General features: G+C 38.6%; 1 protein-coding gene across 1 annotated transcript in view; it reads right to left on the reverse strand.

Moving 5' to 3' along the window:
* Positions 1-20,656, reverse strand: part of si:dkey-183c6.7 (urea transporter 2) — a 39,836-nt gene extending 19,180 nt beyond the window's left edge. The window contains exons 1-5 of the mRNA XM_047386818.1: positions 20,386-20,656; positions 19,839-20,028; positions 19,271-19,399; positions 18,372-18,561; positions 4,460-4,607 (exon numbers count right to left, since the gene is read on the reverse strand). Of these exons, the coding sequence (XP_047242774.1) occupies positions 4,460-4,607; positions 18,372-18,561; positions 19,271-19,399; positions 19,839-20,028; positions 20,386-20,512 (784 nt within the window). The 5' untranslated portion in view covers positions 20,513-20,656. The remainder of the gene's footprint in view (positions 1-4,459; positions 4,608-18,371; positions 18,562-19,270; positions 19,400-19,838; positions 20,029-20,385) is intronic.
* Positions 20,657-20,978: the final 322 nt, after the last annotated feature.

The raw sequence follows: 20,978 nt of genomic DNA on the forward strand, positions 1-20,978 counted from the left end.
TTGTTTACGATGTCAGGATTAGCTATCCATCTATTTCCATGTTCCAATTTCAGTGTCATGTACTGTATTGTATGATGCAGAATACCTAAATGTGGTGGGGAGAACAGGGTAGAAAACTCAACTCCTTCTGTAACGGTACCTAAAGAATAAAACTTACAGGTCCTTCTCAAAATATTAGCATATTGTGATAAAGTTCATTATATTCCATAATGTAATGATGAAAATTTAACATTCATATATTTTAGATTCATTGCACACTAACTGAAATATTTCAGGTCTTTTATGGTCTTAATACGGATGATTTTGGCACACAGCTCATGAAAACCCAAAATTCCTATCTCACAAAATTAGCATATTTCATCCGACCAATAAAAGAAAAGTGTGTTTAATACAAACAACGTCAACCTTCAAATAATCATGTACAGTTATGCACTCAATACTTGTTCGGGAATCCTTTTGCAGAAATGACTGCTTCAATGCGGCGTGGCATGGAGGCAATCAGCCTGTGGCACTGCTGAGGTCTTATGGAGGCCCAGGATGCTTCGATAGCGGCCTTTAGCTCATCCAGAGTGTTGGGTCTTGAGTCTCTCAACGTTCTCTTCACAATATCCCACAGATTCTCTATGGGGTTCAGGTCAGGAGAGTTGGCAGGCCAATTGAGCACAGTGATACCATGGTCAGTAAACCATTTACCAGTGGTTTTGGCACTGTGAGCAGGTGCCAGGTCGTGCTGAAAAATGAAATCTTCATCTCCATAAAGCTTTTCAGCAGATGGAAGCATGAAGTGCTCCAAAATCTCCTGATAGCTAGCTGCATTGACCCTGCCCTTGATAAAACACAGTGGACCAACACCAGCAGCTGACACGGCACCCCAGACCATCACTGACTGTGGGTACTTGACACTGGACTTCTGGCATTTTGGCATTTCCTTCTCCCCAGTCTTCCTCCAGACTCTGGCACCTTGATTTCCAAATGACATGCAGAATTTGCTTTCATCTGAAAAAAGTACTTTGGACCACTGAGCAACAGTCCAGTTCTGCTTCTCTGTAGCCCAGGTCAGGCGCTTCTGCCGCTGTTTCTGGTTCAAAAGTGGCTTGACCCGGGGAATGCGGCACCTGTAGCCCATTTCCTGCACACGCCTGTGCACGGTGGCTCTGGATGTTTCTACTCCAGACTCAGTCCACTGCTTCCGCAGGTCCCCCAAGGTCTGGAATCGGCCCTTCTCCACAATCTTCCTCAGGGTCCGGTCACCTCTTCTCGTTGTGCAGCGTTTTCTGCCGCACTTTTTCCTTCCCACAGACTTCCCACTGAGGTGCCTTGATACGGCACTCTGGGAACAGCCTATTCGTTCAGAAATTTATTTCTGTGTCTTACCCTCTTGCTTGAGGGTGTCAATAGTGGCCTACTGGACAGCAGTCAGGTCGGCAGTCTTACCCATGATTGGGGTTTTGAGTGATGAACCAGGCTGGGAGTTTTAAAGGCCTCAGGAATCTTTTGCAGGTGTTTAGAGTTAACTCGTTGATTCAGATGATTTGGTTCATAGCTCGTTTAGAGACCCTTTTAATGATATGCTAATTTTATGAGATAGGAATTTTGGGTTTTCATGAGCTGTATGCCAAAATCATCCGTATTAAGACAATAAAAGACCTGAAATATTTCAGTTAGTGTGCAATGAATCTAAAATATATGAATGTTAAATTTTCATCATGACATTATGGAAAATAATGAACTTTATCACAATATGCTAATATTTTGAGAAGGACCTGTAAAGTTGTGCAGATCCAAATCTGCAGAAAAATTTTGCAAGAGTAACACACATAAGTGCATGTAGGTTAATTAAATCAGTCAGAACTTTGACATTTTGTCACATTACAACCAAAAACTTCCATGTATTTTACTGAAATTTTAGTGATAGACCAGCACAAAGTAATGTATAAAGGGAAAGAAATAATATGTAATTTAAAGTGTTTTTACAAAAAATGAAAATTATTGTGGCATGCATAGGTTTCAGTCGCCATACTTTGTAAAACCACCTTTTTTATGCAATTGCACCTGCAAGTCTTTTAGTCAATGTCAGATTTGCAGATTTACAGATGGCAATTTATGGCCACATTTCTTTGCAAGTTAAATTAAACTCACTTAGAATGGATGGAGAGTGTGTGGAAAGTTTGCAACTTTTGCCACAGACGTTGGCCTTGGGTCTAGGCCATCAGACATGATAATGCTTAATTTAAACCATTTGCTAGAGGCAGCAGCAGAGGCAGCAGGAGTTGAGACTGGGTTGGAAATTTAACCAGTCTCAGTCTCAACCCAGTCTCAACTCCTGCTGCCTCTGCCTCTAGCAGGTTTTCTTCAAGAATTGGTCTGCACGTAGCCCCATTCATCACCCAATCAACTCTGACCATCTTCACTGGCCATACAAAAGAAATACATCCCCACAACATGATAGTGCCCTCACTATATCTGCTTTTAGCCCATAAAATGTCAATTTTGTATCTAATCAGACACCTTCTTCCGCATTACGTGTTCCCTACATGGCTTGTGTTTAACTAAAGAGGGGACTTCTTATGGATTTATTTCACCAATCTTGCCATAATTTCACAAAAGTCCATATTGAAGAGTGCAGAAGAAACTTTATTCACCTTATCCAGAGTTCCACTGTTGCTCTTGGCTGTTTCTCTGATTCATGTTATTCTTCTCCAGTCTTTTAGGTTACAGCCGAAGTAGGACTCTTTCCATTGTCTCGGTGAGATGCTTAAAGCTCAGGAGATTACTTAAAACTTCTTCATAACCTTATCACTGTCTGCTGTGCTACTTGGTCTATATGGGGAGTTTCAATCTGATATATAGACCAGGTGTAAAACACAGAAAGCAAGAAAAAATGCAAAGAATAAAGTAGGTAATTGAGTTTGGATCTGAAGCCAAAAACAACACAAGTGAAACAATTGTTTTCAAATGTTAAAATAACTTGAGAAATGAAGAACATGCCAATTGAAGTAGTAAGTAGGAGGATTTCAGAAACAATCAGTCTAAAATGATAAACCAGGAGAAATCCTAAGAAAACCAGAAGATAAAATGCCTAATAAAAACCAAAGCCCAACAGACCTTTCCTAATTAGCTCTGACATACATATGTTCTGAGAACATAACTTGCCCCACGTTTGGGCTGAGGAATATTGCTGCATCTTTGTTTCACTCCCCTAACTATCTTTAATTAATACTCAGTCTGTTCAAACAGAAGCTATAAACAAATCAGCCACAGAAGTATAACAACATGCTATCATTTTACAACTTTGGTGATTTTTCCAAGTCAATATCAGTCTGCACTTTATTTTTAGGAACATCTCTGAAGACAAAAATAAACTCCAAAGCCTGTTTTTGAACCAATCTTCTAAACACACAGAGCAAAGAGAAATAAATCATAGAAAGGAAGGGATAAAGAATCTGATCGGTTTCAAACACTTTCACTTAAATGCAGCATTTCAGATTTCAACTTAACATCCCAATAAAAAAGCATATCATATTTAGGAGTGTCTTAGAAAGGTAAAGGACCTTTATTTTTCTATGTGCAAAATGTACACTTTGTCTGAATGCAACATGAACAATTAAGTGTTTGTAAATTAGGCAGACAAAACAATGTACTTCTGAACTGCTTTTGGTGTTGTTTGAACAAGTTCAAAGGATTTAACAAACTAACCAATAGTGCATCCATCCATCCATTGTCTATCACTGATCCAAGATCAAGATATGGGCACAACAGATCCAGGAGTCACACCTGGATATCCCTCTCCACAATGATACTATCTAGCTCTTCAGGGAGAACCCAAAGTCTTTCTGGCCAGAAGGGATATACATTCCCTCCAGTGTAATCTTGGCCTGCACCGGAGTCTCCTCCCAGTGAGTCTTCTGCAGAAAACCTCTAAAGGGAGGATCCGAGGAGACATCCTGATCAGTTGCCCAAACCACCTCAACTGATTCATTTTGATGTAAAGGAGCACTGATTCTACTCCAAGCGGCTCTTGGTTGATAGAGCGCCTCACCCAATCTCTTATGGTGAACCCGGCCAACAGAGGAAGCTTGAACTTGGATCCCATCATTTGGGTCATTATCCTTATCCCATGACCACAGGTTAGAGTTGGAATGTAGACAGACTGATAAAGCCAGAGCTTTGCATTTTGGCTTAGCTCTTTTGTCACCTTGACAAACAAGAGCAACACCTGCATTACAACAGACAAGGTTCTAGTTCGTCTTTCTATCCCCTATTCCATTTCACCTTCACTCATCAAAAACACATCATTGATGTGTTTTTCTTTTTCTTTATATATATATGTTCTATATTTATACTTAGTGTCACTGTACACTGTGAATGCATGAAATCAAAGTCAAATTTCTTGTTTGTGTACACAATCTTGGCCAGAAAAGCTGATTCTGACTGATGCCAAAGAGAAAGCAGGACTAACCGGCTAATGTTCCGACTGCTGACCCCAGCACAGCGTGGACGCACAGCAATGGGGAGTAGAGAACAATGGCCCCCAGGATGAGGAGGGAGGGTCCCAGGGCTCCAGTAGCATAGATCTGACCCACACCAAGAGGGATGCCACGGATCACCTGGGCAAATGTAAAGATTTGAGGAAAGTTTGTCAAAATGTTAAAACAAGAATAGAATTAATATAATTCTAAGAACAGAAAGACAGAAAACATAATAAACATGCTGCAGCTCTTTTATTTTATAAATCAGCCTCCCGTTCCCCCATCCTACTTAAACAGTTATAATGATAAATGCTGCCTTCCCAGAAATCAGTCAGAAAAGGAGAGTTGCCATGGTGATGTAAAGACTGCACGTCGCTGATATTTACAAGTCTTTATTTCCATGTCAGCTTGCCTGTAAGATTTAATATGGTGTATGTGCAGGCTGAGCTCTTTTCTCGGCAGAGAGACTAAACCTGAGAGCATTAAATATAAATAGGACAGACGTCACCCCCCCAACACACACACACACACACCCCACCCTATCTCAGGAGAGGACCAGAGGAGAGGTGGAAGGAAGGGATGGAGATAGCTATAGAAAAAAGAATAGAAGAGAGAAACGGAACAGAAAAATGAGAAACATTGGCCTGTTTTACTAGAACCATAAATAAAACCAATTACTTCAACCATCTCTGTACATTGACAGCATAAATTGAGCTGCTTTATAGGGAAAGAGGGATAAATAAATAAAAAAACGACAGAGATGTGGAAAATGGGAAGGTGAAAAAATGAAATGGCAGAAACTACCACAAGGGAAAATTTTAAGCAAGAAGAAAATTAAAGAGATAAAAATAGAAAGATTTAGAGATTTGGGTCTTATGTTAGACAAAATAAGAAATATTTAAACGAAAGGGAATGTTTTATTAGGCCACACAGACTTAAAATGAAACAAACTGAAATGAACTAGGAGTAGATAAGGACTAAATGAATAATCATTCATGAAGGGAGTCAAAAAGATTAAAAAAAAATCTGAGATGGTGGAGCTGAAATTTGGGGAAAGTGGTTTAGTGTGAGGAACACATTATTCTAAGGGCTGTGATGCTTCTTAAGAGGATCACGCCTACAGTTTGATATTCAGGACACCTAACAGCATTGAGAGGGTTCCGATTGCTCAGCTAATCAAAGTCCAGAGTCACTTTGGAAATCATCCTTCAGAGAGAAATGTCTGCCCCTCATTACTCTCTCTAAAAAGTCAGCTTGATGCAAAAAGGCCTGCTTACAAATCAACTTAGCTAATTATGTGAAATGGGGAAAATAATGAGGCATACATTTTTGGTAGAAACTAAAGCTTTTGCAGTTTCATAAAACCTACGGAATACTTATTCTAAGGCAAAAATCATTTTAATATAATCATCAAAGTAAAATATATTTATTTGGAAACCACTATTTTAATGATATAAAACAAAATGCTAGGCTAGATTCGTAAAAGAACCATATTTTTTCTCCACAATTTCATCCATTGGTTGACCACAGCTCTAAACTTTGATTCAATATTAACTAATTAATGTTTTCTTTTGACATTAAACATTAGTGACAGTTTTTAAAACACAACACAACCTTTACGGTTTGAAAATAGAATTGGCCCCATCTAGATAAGGACCACTTCCTCTCAGTGTACTTTATTGAGACTGATAGCAGAATGAGGAAAAATGATCTAGAAACCTTCTTCCCTCTGTTGTAATTATGAATATGAATATATATTTGATATTAATATTTTATTAAATAATATTTTGGTCTGTTAAGGGTTGTCCTGTGAATACCAGCCCAATAAGGCGGTGGCATTAGGACAAAATCGAAAGGGATTATTGAACAGCAAAACTCTGCACTCACATGGAATAAATTCACACAATTTCTTAAAATACAAGAATTTATTAACAAAAATAAGTCAACTCAAAGTCAGACATATTTCAATCAACAAACTTTTCACCATGCTAAAACAATCCAACTAAACTACCAAGCAGAATTAGAGAATAAGGAAAACTAACGGGCTATGTACAATATAAACAAGTTGAAGATGGTTGAAAACCATGACCAAAAGAGTGATGCAACATTACCATGCAATGTTATTTATGTTTGAGAACCAAAGATTATCTTGAAGAACCTGGAAATGAAGTGAAGTTAGTCTTGGAACCAACTTAAGCAATAATCAGGATACCTTTAAACAACCATTCCCAATGCAAGATCAGATAAAATATTATTTTAATAAAATAATGTTTTAAGAATGATTTGCTGAATAAAACAAACCTTCTGGATGACCAATTCTCAACAGTGTTTAATTAGCTGCCTTTATTTATTAAAATAATATTTAAATAAATATTATTAAGGAAATAGTAAAATAATATTTAAGGAAATATTATTTTGAAAAAAGAACCAAATCTTTCTGGAGAAATCGGGCTTAATGGTGTTTACTTAGTTATCAAGTTTAGTTAAATAATGTTTAGGGAAATATTTTACTAGATTGAAAACCAACAACCTTTTTGGGTAAATGATCTTTAGCAGGCAAGCACATGTTCTTAGCTGTTAGCAGTTAAAGCTAACAAAAGAAGCTTATAGCTCATCATCAGAATCAAACCAAAACAAAACCAAACTTCATAAAATAAAAAAAAATATGTTTGATTATTTCATCCTAAATTACTTCTCTCTGCTCAAACCTAACCTCTCAGTTGAAAAGTGCTGAGGAGAAGTTGTCCAGGCGATGAAGTTTGAAGAAAGCTTCTACAGTGAACAAAAGGGTTAGCTTCCAGCTAACCTCCATAGCTGTGGGTGAAGAGGCGGCTCGCTCTGTCGGCCGGCTGAACTGCACGCTGCAGCTGCAACCACGGTGCCTCCTTCAGACCGGGAAAACCGCATCACTCGGCGTCGTAGAGACAGGGTCTCTGCTGGGAACTCTCTGGAACACAGTTTGATTCTGTTGACTTCAGAGAGAAAGTCAAGCAATGCTTGTACCTTAATTACCCCCGTTCATGAATGAATACCGGATACACAAACAGCAATTCATTCGTACTTAACGTAGTGCATATGATCAATGATCTTATGACACCCTTGGACCCAGTTTGAAGACTTATGTCTGTTTGCCAGCAAAGAGACATTAGCACGCTGTTCTATCCAGATCCTCTCGAGATCAGTGTGGAAGAGGTCAATTCATTGGAAAGGGGGGGTTTTTATACGGACAGTGACATCACGGGAAGTCCGATGTCTGGCTGGAAGTAGGTTAATGCGATTTATTTTGAAAGTTCCAGAAAAGTTTGTACCGGACTTTCATGTTGTAATCCATGGCTGCGGGTCCCAACACCTCTATTTATGCATTATTTGTAATTAATACTAGTAATACTATGAACACTTTCTCTCTGTTTTACTTTCCATAGAAGGTACACCTGCTAGGGTGTACATTCTACCCTAGTATTTTTGTGTTTAGCTGTGCTTCTTTCCTTGATGAAGCTGTTGATAAGACAATTGTCATTACCTCTGTGCAATCTTTGCTTCTTTTTTTTTCCACTGAAAGTACCAATGGTTCATTGCTTCTAAGCTGGGCTGTGTCTCTTTCCAGGACAGATCTATTGATTGAGCTATTACTCCCATTACCTTGTGTCCTCTATTTTTTCCATGTAGAAAGTACTCCGGTGTCTCTATTAAATGGGCCTCTTCTGTCCTCTCAGTTCCCTGCCAGTTCCAAAAGGTCTCTACTCATACTGAGCCTGGTTCTACCAAAGATTTCTTCCCTTAAAACAGAGTGGTTTCTGTTCTATAATACTTTCAATTGAATTAGTCTGTTGGTCATTGGTTCTAAATCTGATAATATGACTGAACTGTACTGGGATGGACTGATTTAAACTGAATTTGATTTCATATAATTAGATATCAACATATTTGTCACCAGCTTTTCCGCGACCCACTATGGAGGAATCGGTACAGAAAATGACTGATTGACATATTAGTAAAGTGCCTTTGAGATGGGATTTCAGGTAATTTAATACATTCTAACCAAACTTTACTGGACTGATATGTCTCAGTTACCCTCCCTTTATGGATGTTGAAAAGAGCAAGCATGTAAAAAGAACACAAAATGAAAGACAGAAATAAACCTGACCTCAGAAAACATGAGAGTCATTCAATATTTGGACATGTGGAGTGATTAATGAAGTAAAAGATGGACTAAGAAATTTGTTTTAGTTTCAGTAACAAGGATTAAAATACATTTGTATGGAAGTCATAATGCCTAGTTTTGCTGAAATTTATAAATATTGTTAAACAGTTAAGAAGGTGTTCTTTAATAGCTCCACGCGGCTTTCAAATCAATGTGATGATAGAGTCCTTAGGTGCAGCCATGCCTGATGTGGTCAAATTATTAATTTTTAGGAAATGTTGCAATGCCTTTAAAAGTCAACAAACCCAAGGTTTTATTTCTAGGTGCTTCACTTAATACGAAAACCATTATTTTAATAATAATGTAACACCATTTCTTGATTATTTTTTTGTCTTAGTACTGTAGCACATTGCATTGAAGGGATATTTACATATAAAAATAGAGCTGAATGATCACACAAGAACATTGTACACAAACTCCTTTGGGTGGGATTTTTCAAGCTGCAAAAATACGTAAAAATGTTAAGAGGGAAAAATTAAACTGATAAAAAAAAAGTCAGAAATGAAAGTTATGATCACTTAACCATCAGTATTCATCACATTCCTCAAAATACTGGGCGAGGAGGAGGAGTAGCAACCATCTTTCAGTCCGATTTATTGATTAGTCCCAGACCAATCAATAGCTACAACTCTTTTGAATATTTAATCCATAGTTTTCCTCATCCAAATTGCAAAGCACTAAAATCACTTCTGTTTGTTGTTTTGTACCGTCCACCAGGCCCTTACTCTCATTTTTTAGATCAGTTTTCAGACATTATCTCTGATTTAGTGTTAAATACAGATAAGGTTATTATAGTGGAGGATTTTAACATGTTGACACTGAAAGTGATAATCTAAATATAGCCTTTAATGCTATCTTATACTCAATTGGCTTTGCTCAAAACATTAACAAACTTACCCTTCTTTGTCTTCATTCTCTGGACCTTGTGCTGACATATGGCATTGGGTGTAAAGACATAACAATATTTTCTCATAACCCTGTCCCGTCTGACCATTTTTAATAACCTTTGAGTTTAATTTAACTGAGTACTCCACACCTGAAAGAAAATTTCATTATAGTAGATCATTATCAGACGATGCTGTAATAACCTTTAAATAATCTGTCCCACATTTAATTTCCTCATTATCACAGAAAAACACAGTGGAGGGCAATCATTTTGTTTCTGCCCCTTCACAAATTGATTCTCTTGTTCATAGTGTTTCTTCATCATTGCGTGGTGCATTAGACAATGCAGCCCCCTTGAAAAAGAAGGTAATTATTCATACGAGGCTGGCTCCCTGGTTTAATTCAGAGCTGCGTACTTTAAAGCACAATGTTGGAAAACTGGAGAGAAAATGGCGCTCTACACACCTAGAGGATTCCTGCTTAATCTGGAAAAATAGCCTACTGTTGTATAAAAAGACACTTCGCCAAGCTAGAACAGCTTATTTCTCATCATTAATAGAAGAGAACAAGAATTTCTCTTTAGTACAGTTGATAAACTTACACAGAGTCATAGCTCTGTTGAGCCATCCATTCCCTTAGCTCTTAGCAGCCATGACTTTATGGGATTCTTCTTAAATAAAATTGATTCTATTAAAAATAAAATCTTTGACATACTCCCAAAGATGATTACTTCATCCTCAGCAAGTGAGACAACATTGGAAATAACTGTAGAACCTGATTTGTGTTTGGACTGTTTTGATCCTGTGAAGCTTCCTGAGTTATCAGAAATATTAGTTTCATCTAAACCTTAAACTTGTATGTTAGACCCAGTCCCAACCAAATTATTTAAGGAAGTGTTCCCTCTGATTACCAGCCCCAATTTAGATATGATTAATCTATCTTTAGTAAATGGATATGTACCACAGGCTTTTAAGTTAGCTGTAATTAAACCTTTACTTAAGAAACCTTCGCTTGATCGAGATGACTTGAAAAATTACAGACCTACAGGTCCTTCTCAAAATATTAGCATATTGTGATAAAGTTCATTATTTTCCATAATGTAATGATGAAAATTTAACATTCATATATTTTAGATTCGTTGCACACTAACTGAAATATTTCAGGTCTTTTATTGTCTTAATACGGATGATTTTGGCATACAGCTCATGAAAACCCAAAATTCCTATCTCACAAAATTAGCATATCATTAAAAGGGTCTCTAAACGAGCTATAAACCTAATCATCTGAATCAACAAGTTAACTCTAAACACCTGCAAAAGATTCCTGAGGCCTTTAAAACTCCCAGCCTGGTTCATCACTCAAAACCCCAATAATGGGTAAGACTGCCGACCTGACTGCTGTCCAGAAGGCCACTATTGACACCCTCAAGCAAGAGGGTAAGACACAGAAAGACATTTCTGAACGAATAGGCTGTTCCCAGAGTGCTGTATCAAGGCACCTCAGTGGGAAGGAAAAAGTGTGGCAGAAAACGCTGCACAACGAGAAGAGGTGACCGGACCCTGAGGAAGATTGTGGAGAAGTGCCGATTCCAGACCTTGGGGGACCTGCGGAAGTAGTAGACTGAGTCTGGAGTAGAAACATCCAGAGCCACCGTGCACAGGCGTGTGCAGGAAATGGACTACAGGTGCCGCATTCCCCAGGTCAAGCCACTTTTGAACCAGAAACAGCGGCAGAAGCTCCTGACCTGGGCTACAGAGAAGCAGCACTGGACTGTTGCTCAGTGGTCCAAAGTACTTTTTTCAGATGAAAGCAAATTCTGCATGTCATTCGGAAATCAAGGTGCCAGAGTCTGGAGGAAGACTGGGGAGAAGGAAATGCCAAAATGCCAGAAGTCCAGTGTCAAGTACCCACAGTCAGTGATGGTCTGGGGTGCCGTGTCAGCTGCTGGTGTTGGTCCACTGTGTTTTATCAAGGGCAGGGTCAATGCAGCTAGCTATCAGGAGATTTTGGAGCACTTCATGCTTCCATCTGCTGAAAAGCTTTATGGAGATGAAGATTTCATTTTTCAGCACGACCTGGCACCTGCTCACAGTGCCAAACCACTGGTAAATGGTTTACTGACCATGGTATCACTGTGCTCAATTGGCCTGCCAACTCTCCTGACCTGAACCCCATAGATAATCTGTGGGATATTGTGAAGAGAATGTTGAGAGACTCAAGACCCAACACTCTGGATGAGCTAAAGGCCGCTATCGAAGCATCCTGGGCCTCCATAAGACCTCAGCAGTGCCACAGGCTGATTGCCTCAATGCCACGCCGCATTGAAGCAGTCATTTCTGCAAAAGGATTCCTGACCAAGTATTGAGTGCATAACTGTACATTATTATTTGAAGGTTGACGTTTTTTGTATTAAAAACACTTTTCTTTTATTGGTCGGATGAAATATGCTAATTTTGTGAAATAGGAATTTTGGGTTTTCATGAGCTGTATGCCAAAATCATACGTATTAAGACAATAAAAGACCTGAAATATTTCAGTTAGTGTGCAATGAATCTAAAATATATGAATGTTAAATTTTCATCATGACATTATGGAAAATAATGAACTTTATCACAATATGCTAATATTTCGAGAAGGACCTGTATATCCAATCTTCCATTCTTATCTAAAATTCTTGAGAAAATAGTTGCTAATCAAATGTGTGAGCATTTACACAGCAATGATCTTTTTGCAGAGTTTCAGTCAAGTTTCAGAACTAATCATAGCACTGAAACAGCTCTGCTGAAAGTCACTAATGATATTCTTATGGCCTTAGATAATGGACTTGTGTCTGTACTTGTCCTGTTAGATCTCAGTGCTGCATTTGATGCAGTCGATCACAATATTCTCTAATAAAAGCTTGAATATGCTGTAGGGATCAGGGGAACAGCGCTAGGCTGGTTTAAATCTTATTTGTCTGACAGATTCCAGTTTGTTCATGTAAATGATAAGTCATCTTTAAACTACAGGATTAATTGTGGAGTACCACAGGTTTCAGTACTTGGGCCAATTCTCTTCACTATATGTATGCTTCCAATACGTAAAATTATCAGGCAGCATAGGATAAATTTTCACTGTTACGCTGATGACACTCAGCTTTACTTATCCATGAATCCTGATGAGCCCAACCAGTTAGATAGACTACAAGCATGTCTTGAAGACATAAAAACTTGGATGACTTTAAATTTTCTGCTTCTAAATTCTGACAAGACAGGAGTTGTCGTCTTTGGACCGGAGTCTTTAAAAAAGAAACTGCTTAGTCAATCACTTAACCTGGATGACATTAAATTGACCTCTGGTAATAAAGTAAAAAATTATGTTAACAGGTTTCTAGGATTTCCTTCTTTCACCTCCAGAACATTGCCAAAATTAGAAATATCCTGTCCAGGAGTGACGCTGAAAAACTAGTCCATGCATTTGTTACTTCAAGGCTGGACTATTGTAATTCATTACTATCAGGATGTCCACAAAATGCAGTTAAAAGCCTTCAGCTGATTCAAAATGCTGCAGCAAGAGTTCTGATGAAAATGAAAAAGAGAGATCATATTTCTCCTATTGTAGGTTCCCTTCATTGGCTCCCTGTTAAAACCAGAATAAAATTTTAAATTCTCCTCCTCACATATAAAGCCCTTAATGATCTAGCTCCATCATACATCAGATAACTGATTGTTCCACATATTCCTAACAAAGCACTTTGTTCTCAGACTGCAGGTTTACTGGTGGTTCCTAGAGTCTCTAGAAGTAGAATGGGAGGCAGATCCTTTAGTTATCAGTTATCAGGCTCCTCTCCTGTGGAACCAGCTCCTGGTTTTGGTCCATGAGGCAGACACCCTGTCTACTTTTAAGGCTAGGCTTAAAACTTTCCTTTTTAAATAATGCTTATAGTTAGAGTGGCTTAGGTTATCCTGAGCTATCTCTGTAGTTATGCTGCTATAGGCTTAGGCTGCTGGAGGACATAATGACCACTTTCACCCTCTTCACTACATTCTCACACTACATCATTTGCTGTTATTTCAGCTTTTAACTTTATATTCTCTCTCTTTTCTCTTCGTAGAAGCTACACCTGGCCCGACTCTGTGTCTGCCTGTGACACCTTTCTGGAGGGGCGCATCGTCCAAGCTTCTGCTGGCAACAACTTAATGCTCATCCTCTACCAATGATCCACTTGGCCCTGTCTTTTAGTGTTTAACCCCTTCTCTCTCCTAGACATGGCAATTGACTAAGCTTTTACTGTAACTAATAATATGTGCTCTCTTTCAGACTCTAACCTTGAAAACTGGCTCAGAGTTTATCTGTTCTTTCTTTCTAGGTGAAACAACTAAAGGAGCTACATCCATTAACATTTACTTTTCCTTCCCATAGAAAGTACTCCTGGATCAGTGCTTCTGTGTTCTTTTTGTGTCTCTGCTCTGTTCTCTCAATCCCCCAGTCGGTCATGGCAGATGGCCGCTCACACTGAGCCTGGTTCTGCTGGAGGTTTCTTCCTGTTAAAAGGGAGTTTTTCCTCTCCACTGTCACTACATGCATGCTCAGTATGAGGGATTGCTGCAAAGTCAACGCCAGTGACTGTCCACAGTCTCTACATGCTCATCCGGGAGGAGGGAATGCTGCAAGTCACTGACTCGATGGAATATGCTGAGCTTCCTTAGATAGAAAAACGTTTTATTCCCATTTAATAAATAACTGAATCTGACTGCACTGTTCAATGGTTAGGATTAATTGGAATGTATGTACCTGACTTCGTGTAGTGCCTTGAGATGACATGTGTTGTGAATTGGCGCTATATAAATAAACTGAATTGAAAATAAACTGAATTGAATCAAGACTGATGTTGCGTATTCAGTCTTCCCCGAGCACAGTTTTGTTTTCAATTTTCTGAACAGCACAGTACATTTTCATTTTTCTAAAAATATATTCAAAGAGGAGCCCAGAGAGGAAAAAAACTCACACTAAATTAGTTTTAAAGCAGACTGGTAACTAAGTTATTATCTTAACATTTTCCTCATGACAAGCGTGATCCCATGCTTTCCCTGTTAACTTACACATTCAGTATAATAGTATATAGTAATATAGTATTCAGTGCACCCAAGCTATTGAAACTGAAAAAAGGGTAAGAGCACAGTTTTGCTCAAAATATTGAAATGCACACAACATTATGGGTGACATACCAGAGTTCAAAAGAGGACAAATTGTTGGTGCACGTCTTGCTGGCGCATCTGTGACCAAGACAGCAAGTCTTTGTGATGTATCAAGAGCCACGGTATCCATGGTAATGTCAGCATACCACCAAGAAGGACGAACCACATCCAACAGGATTAACTGTGGACGCAAGAGGAAGCTGTCTGAAAGGAATGTTCGGGTGCTAACCCGGATTGTATCCAAAAAACATAAAACCACGGCTGCCCAAATCACGGCAGAATTAAATGTGCACCTCAACTCTCATGTTTCCACCAGAACTGTCCGTCGGGAGCTCCACAGGGTCAATATACACGGCCGGGCTGCTATAGCCAAACCTTTGGTCACTTATGCCAATGCCAAACGTTGGTTTCAATGGTGCAAGGAGTGCAAATCTTGGGCTGTGGACAATGTGAAACATGTATTGTTCTCTGATGAGTCCACCTTTACTGTTTTCCCCACATCCGGGAGAGTTACGGTGTGGAGAAGCCCCAAAGAAGCGTACCACCCAGACTGTTGCATGCCCAGAGTGAAGCATGGGGGTGGATCAGTGATGGTTTGGGCTGCCATATCATGGCATTCCCTTGGCCCAATACTTGTGCTAGATGGGCACGTCACTGCCAAGGACTACCGAACCATTCTTCAGGACCATGTGCATCCAATGGTTCAAACATTGTATCCTGAAGGCAGTGCCATGTATCAGGATGACAATGCACCAATACACACAGCAAGACTGGTGAAAGATTGGTTTGATGAACATGAAAGTGAAGTTGAACATCTCCCATGGCCTGCACAGTCACCAGATCTAAATATTATTGAGCCACTTTGGGGTGTTTTGGAGGAGCGAGTCAGGAAACGTTTTCCTCCACCAGTATCACGTAGTGACCTGGCCACTATCCTGCAAGAAGAATGGCTTAAAATCCCTCGGACCACTGTGCAGGACTTGTATATGTCATTCCCAAGACGAATTGATGCTGTATTGGCCGCAAAAGGAGGCCCTATACCATACTAATAAATTATTGTGGTCTAAAACCAGGTGTTTCAGTTTCATTGTCCATCCCCTGTATATTTACCATGACAGATGGCCCAGCGAAATGCCACTAATGCCAATCTGTCAAGTGTCCTTGCAAATATCTATTGAATAACATGTTTCAGCTGAGTAGTATGCCATTTCAAAACATGTGCTAGGATTGGTTATTAAGTACAAGAGCAATATGCATGCTGTGCTTAAAAATACATGCCCTGAATAAAACAAACTGAAATCGCGTTTTGTAAAATTAAGGATCACTCAGTGTAAACAGTAATTTCACAATAATATTCATTCATTTGGGTTTTCAGATAGAATAATAGTTATTTATTTAAGGTTGGCCTGCACTGACATTAATGCAAAACTGTCAAGATGTACCCAGTCTAAGTTGGACTAATGTGCAGAGCAGTACAAGGGAGCCGCATGGTGAGTAGTAAAGGTTAATGACAATTAAGCTCAAACTTACAAAAACACAAGTCTTGGAACACAGGCAGGTAGAAAAGGCTTGAGGAAGGATATATCAGGGGATGGAACTGGTAGCAAACAGGGTAGTTACCAGGAGGAACAACGAGTACCGGGGAGTGTATATACTGTGGTAGGGGTAGAGAAATGACAAGCAAACCAGAAGAGCTAATCAGAGGGAACGGAAACAGCTGAGGCAGAGAGAAGGCCGAGCAATCTGGACATATGTGGACCAGCCGAGAAAGAAGGAAAGAGAAGGGAAAGAAGGAATGGGAAGCAAAAAAAAACATGAATGGAGCTAAACAAGACACAGTGGGGAAAAATGTCAAACTGATATTGAACAGAAAACTAACTAAAAAGGGTTTTACAAGAGAAACACAAAGTAATGAACTAAAGGATTACACCTAACAATGAGCACAAAGAAAGAACAGTATGGCAAAACCCAAACGGGAACAATTAAACACAATACGGCAAACCCTTTAGAACATAACCAAGCAAAATGCTGAAGAAACTAAACCTAACAGAGATGGATTGTGACATAAATTCTCTAAAAAATATTGTGTAGTTTAGCAATGGAAAAAGACATGATGTGATGGGTCCTAATTTGTATTTAGATGCCGACAATGAGCATGTGTATAAAAGCAATAATAATATCTCAGTGAATTTTAAAATAACAGAATATTTGTTACGTTATCCCTGTTATGAGTTAAACACAATTCAACTTGGTTGTGGATGTAGTATAAAAAATTGTTTTTAGGTTTATTTCAAAGTAAACCCTAATGATATATTGCAACCATGGCATTTTGTGATTGCAGCTTGGTTTCACATTATAGAGCAAGCAAGTTCTTCATGACAGAAAAATACTATAGCTTAATCAGTCTACTGTATAATAGTTATCTGGATTAATGATTCTTTTTTTTAAATTGCCTAAAAATTAAACATTACAAATTCCCTACAGGGATTTATTGCTGGAAAGTTTTTGATTTAGCAAAGTTAACTCTATATTTTAGAGACAGAAGGAAGAAGGGACGGTTGGTTTGTTAATAAGTGTGACTGTCTGAACAGAGTTAATTTTTATGCCGAATATTCACTGCAAACTCAAAGTGAGGCACTGGGAGAGCATACATTTTAAACTGTACCCGCACAGCGGTCTCTCAAACAACTTTGAGTTTTTGAAATCTGACTCAGGCAAACTAACATACCACTTGTCAAAGCAATATATGTCAAATTTAAAACAAATAATTATGTCACTTCATTAAAATGTTTCTCATTATTTTCTCAAGTAAGGCTTCTTGTTCCTGCAAAGGATTCTTCTTCAGATGAAAAGCTCTAACAGAATCTAGGTTGACCTTTTCAGCTGACAGAGGCTTGCATCTTTATACAAGGAAGCGTTAACTGATTTTTATTCCACTTGTCAAGGTTGCTGTATGTTGCTGTATGCTAGTCACACATTTTAATGTATTATGTGTCTGTAATACAGGGAACTATAGCTGTCAAAATTATATCATCATGAATACACCCAAATTTACTAACTCTACAGTCTCATGTTCTTTGTTAGTCTTTTACACCCTCAGTATTCATGCTCACTAAAAGCCCACTTTTAGTTACGTATTTGAATTTATAAATTCTGTGCTACAGCTGATGACGATGGACCAAACAAGTCTAGAAGGTGACAACTTTTGCAAGTTGATCTTTTATCAGGTAATTAGATTGCAAATATTGGGTTTTTATATTAAATCAATTTTAATCGTATTAAGCTAAAAAAAAATGCATTGATCTTTTTAACCAAGCAAATTTCCAAAGCTCCAAATAGATGAATCCCCTCACCTTTGAAAAAGGAAAAAAATGTTTCAGAAGTATATGTATGTTGCTTTAATCTTCATGGCTATCAAAAGGGAAAAACATTAGGATGATGTATTTTATCATTTTTATAAGCCTGGGTTGTATTTTTGTCTCTGTACTTAAACAATGACTTTAACAATGTTATGACTTTTTGGCTTTGTTTAGGTATTTGAAACTTTTAGACACTATCATCCCTTAAAAGCTTACATTACTTTGAACTCAGTGGACATGCAGGACATTGTTGTGTCATATTGATTTGTTTTGTTCTCACCTCGACCGCTATGAGGTCTGTGTCATTTGGCTTTAGCACCCCCGGTGGTATTGCCGGGTTGTGAGGAAAATAGGGGTTGTTCGTTCCAGTACATAGGAGGTAAAGGACGATGATGATGTTGAAAGGAAACACAGCAGCAGGCAAGTCCCAGTGGTTCAGGAATGTGGTGAGCCCACTAGACAGAAAGACACTGGAAAAATAAAAGAAAATGAACGGAGGGATTATAAGATTTTAGTATACACATTATGTATATTTAAACATACTATGCTAAAGTAAACGCGTTAATGTTTTGAAATGCATTAAAATCAAACTATATTTAAAGTGTATTCACAGTTTCTGCTGAAACAAGATTAAAAACAGGAATATAAAATGCCTGCCAATTTGTTTCCCTTGATGTAAAGAGAAAGAACAATGGTGGGTTGTACTCTTTGGAAGGGAAAGGTTTAGTCACTAAAGAATGTGTGTTTAAAATATTTTTTTTAAATTAATTTCTTGTTAACTTATAATTTGAGCACTGGTGAGAGCTGCAGTGCTGGTGAGAAGTTTACGTACACACATCAAGGCCATTAGTCCCATTCATCTTGATTTTACCAGATACAACTTTAACAATTAAAAAAGTATACATTACTAATATTTACAAATAGTTTAAATTCTAAGCACTTGTTCAAATAGTCATATTCAATAAACTGGAATATTATTGAAAAGTACATTTATTTTAATAAGTCAGTTCACAAAGTGAAACACATTATATCGTTTAATTATACAAAGACTGATGTTTTCAAGCCTTCGGAAAACCACAGATGCGTCTCTTCATGTTTAATATTGTTATTATGGTGATTTTTTGGGGCACTGGGCATGAATCTGGGCTAATATACAAGCAGTATGTGTTAGATTCGTACCACGTAGCTGACCCCAAAATGACAGGCAGCAGTAGCCACCAGTACCAGTCTCCAGCTGAGCTGAACACTCCCATCAGCAGAGACACCAGCATGCCGTTGAATCCGTGAAGACCTCCTGCTACATCAGCACTGCACACAAAGACAGGGCCTTATATAAACCTAATTATTATTAAACATAAGTATTATCATCATTCCTATCAAGATCAAAACACTCGTTATGGATCTTCATAAAACAAACTGCTCTGTTTTAATGAGCAATAACTCCAGAGTCAAGGGAAATGTATGTAGCATCTCTAAATTAAACAGAACCATGACCTCCTGGTAAGAAGAGCTTGTTTTTGAAAAGTAGAACAAGGATGCACATTAGCATATTTCACAGTGCGTGGCGTACATTTTAGTGCAGCTTTAGAGTAAGATCTGTAAACCAAGGGGTGCAGTCAGACCTAATTCAATTAGATTTACTAAAATATAGATATGCATCACAGCTTTTTTTGCAACAAATTTTAAATCACATCAAGGTTTGCAATTTTTGTGTGAGTTTGCATCTTTAGGCTAGTGTAAACTCCACCTGTCCTGTCCAATGATGACAGCTGTGAGCGTCGAGGCCAGTACCCCCAGAGTTCCCAGCAGGCCCTGCCAGGGGGAATCCCAGTACAGGGCAGCCAGGATGAGAGCACCGCTCACTGGATTGTTGGCCAGAATCACCCTGGCCACCCCTCTAAGTCCCCACACAGGCAGCTGCAGCACAAACGACATGTCTGGTCAAAAAACAAGGAGAAAACAGCCAGATGTTCACAGATGTTAAATAGCTCTGTAATACATTTGCTGTATTGTTTTCCTACCAGTTCAGGGTTTTTGATAAAATGACTGGAATTAGATTTTAATAATGAAAATGTTGTGTTTAAGGCAGAATGGATAGTAGTGCTTTAGGAGTTGTGTAATGATTACATGTACATATTTTACCAGAACAGTAAGCATTTTTAATTGGGATTCTTCAGGTTTTACACACAAGTTTTATAGTTATTCTCCCTAAGAAAAGATTTAATGAATTTATATATTTTTTAAAGTAACACCAAAATCCAACTTTTTGCACAGATTCAACAACATTTTCCTACCCTGTATGTGCTTATCCAGGTGCTCCATGTCTCCTGTGCACAACATCACACCATCCAGCACTCGCCGACTAAAGCTGGCCCGACTCCTGCTGGTCTCCTCCATCTCTGTTTTGGTCTCAATCCACATACTCACAGCTGCAGGGTCTACTCACTTTGAAAAAAATGTTTTCCTAATCCAGAAAAAACTTCAAGTTTTTTTTTTTTCTTTATGTTCCTCTTACTCCTGTGTTTGTTACTCTGCTCAGTCTTTCTCCTCTTCCTTCTGCTTCATTGCTTCTCCTCTTCCTCTTCCCTCTCCGTGAAGCTGTAAGGAGTGACTTATAAACTGGTGGGTGATGTATTCCCTGAGCCTCATGCGCCAGAGTAGAACAAAGTTCAACACTGTCAGCTGTGTGTGATTGCAGAGAGAACCATTACTCCCCAAGCCTGCTTCCACCCTCTTTTTACTTTTCCGAAACACCCTGTTTGCTCTCTCTTCTGCTTCAGGCCCAAAGTGACAGTTCCTCACTTACTGTTTGTCCATTTGAGTTACTCATCCACTTTTTATTGCACCATGCTGATGAATGTTTGTCTTTCCTTCATTTATAAAGCCA

The sequence above is a fragment of the Girardinichthys multiradiatus genome, chromosome 14, assembly GCF_021462225.1.
Source record: "Girardinichthys multiradiatus isolate DD_20200921_A chromosome 14, DD_fGirMul_XY1, whole genome shotgun sequence".
NCBI lineage: Eukaryota > Metazoa > Chordata > Actinopteri > Cyprinodontiformes > Goodeidae > Girardinichthys > Girardinichthys multiradiatus.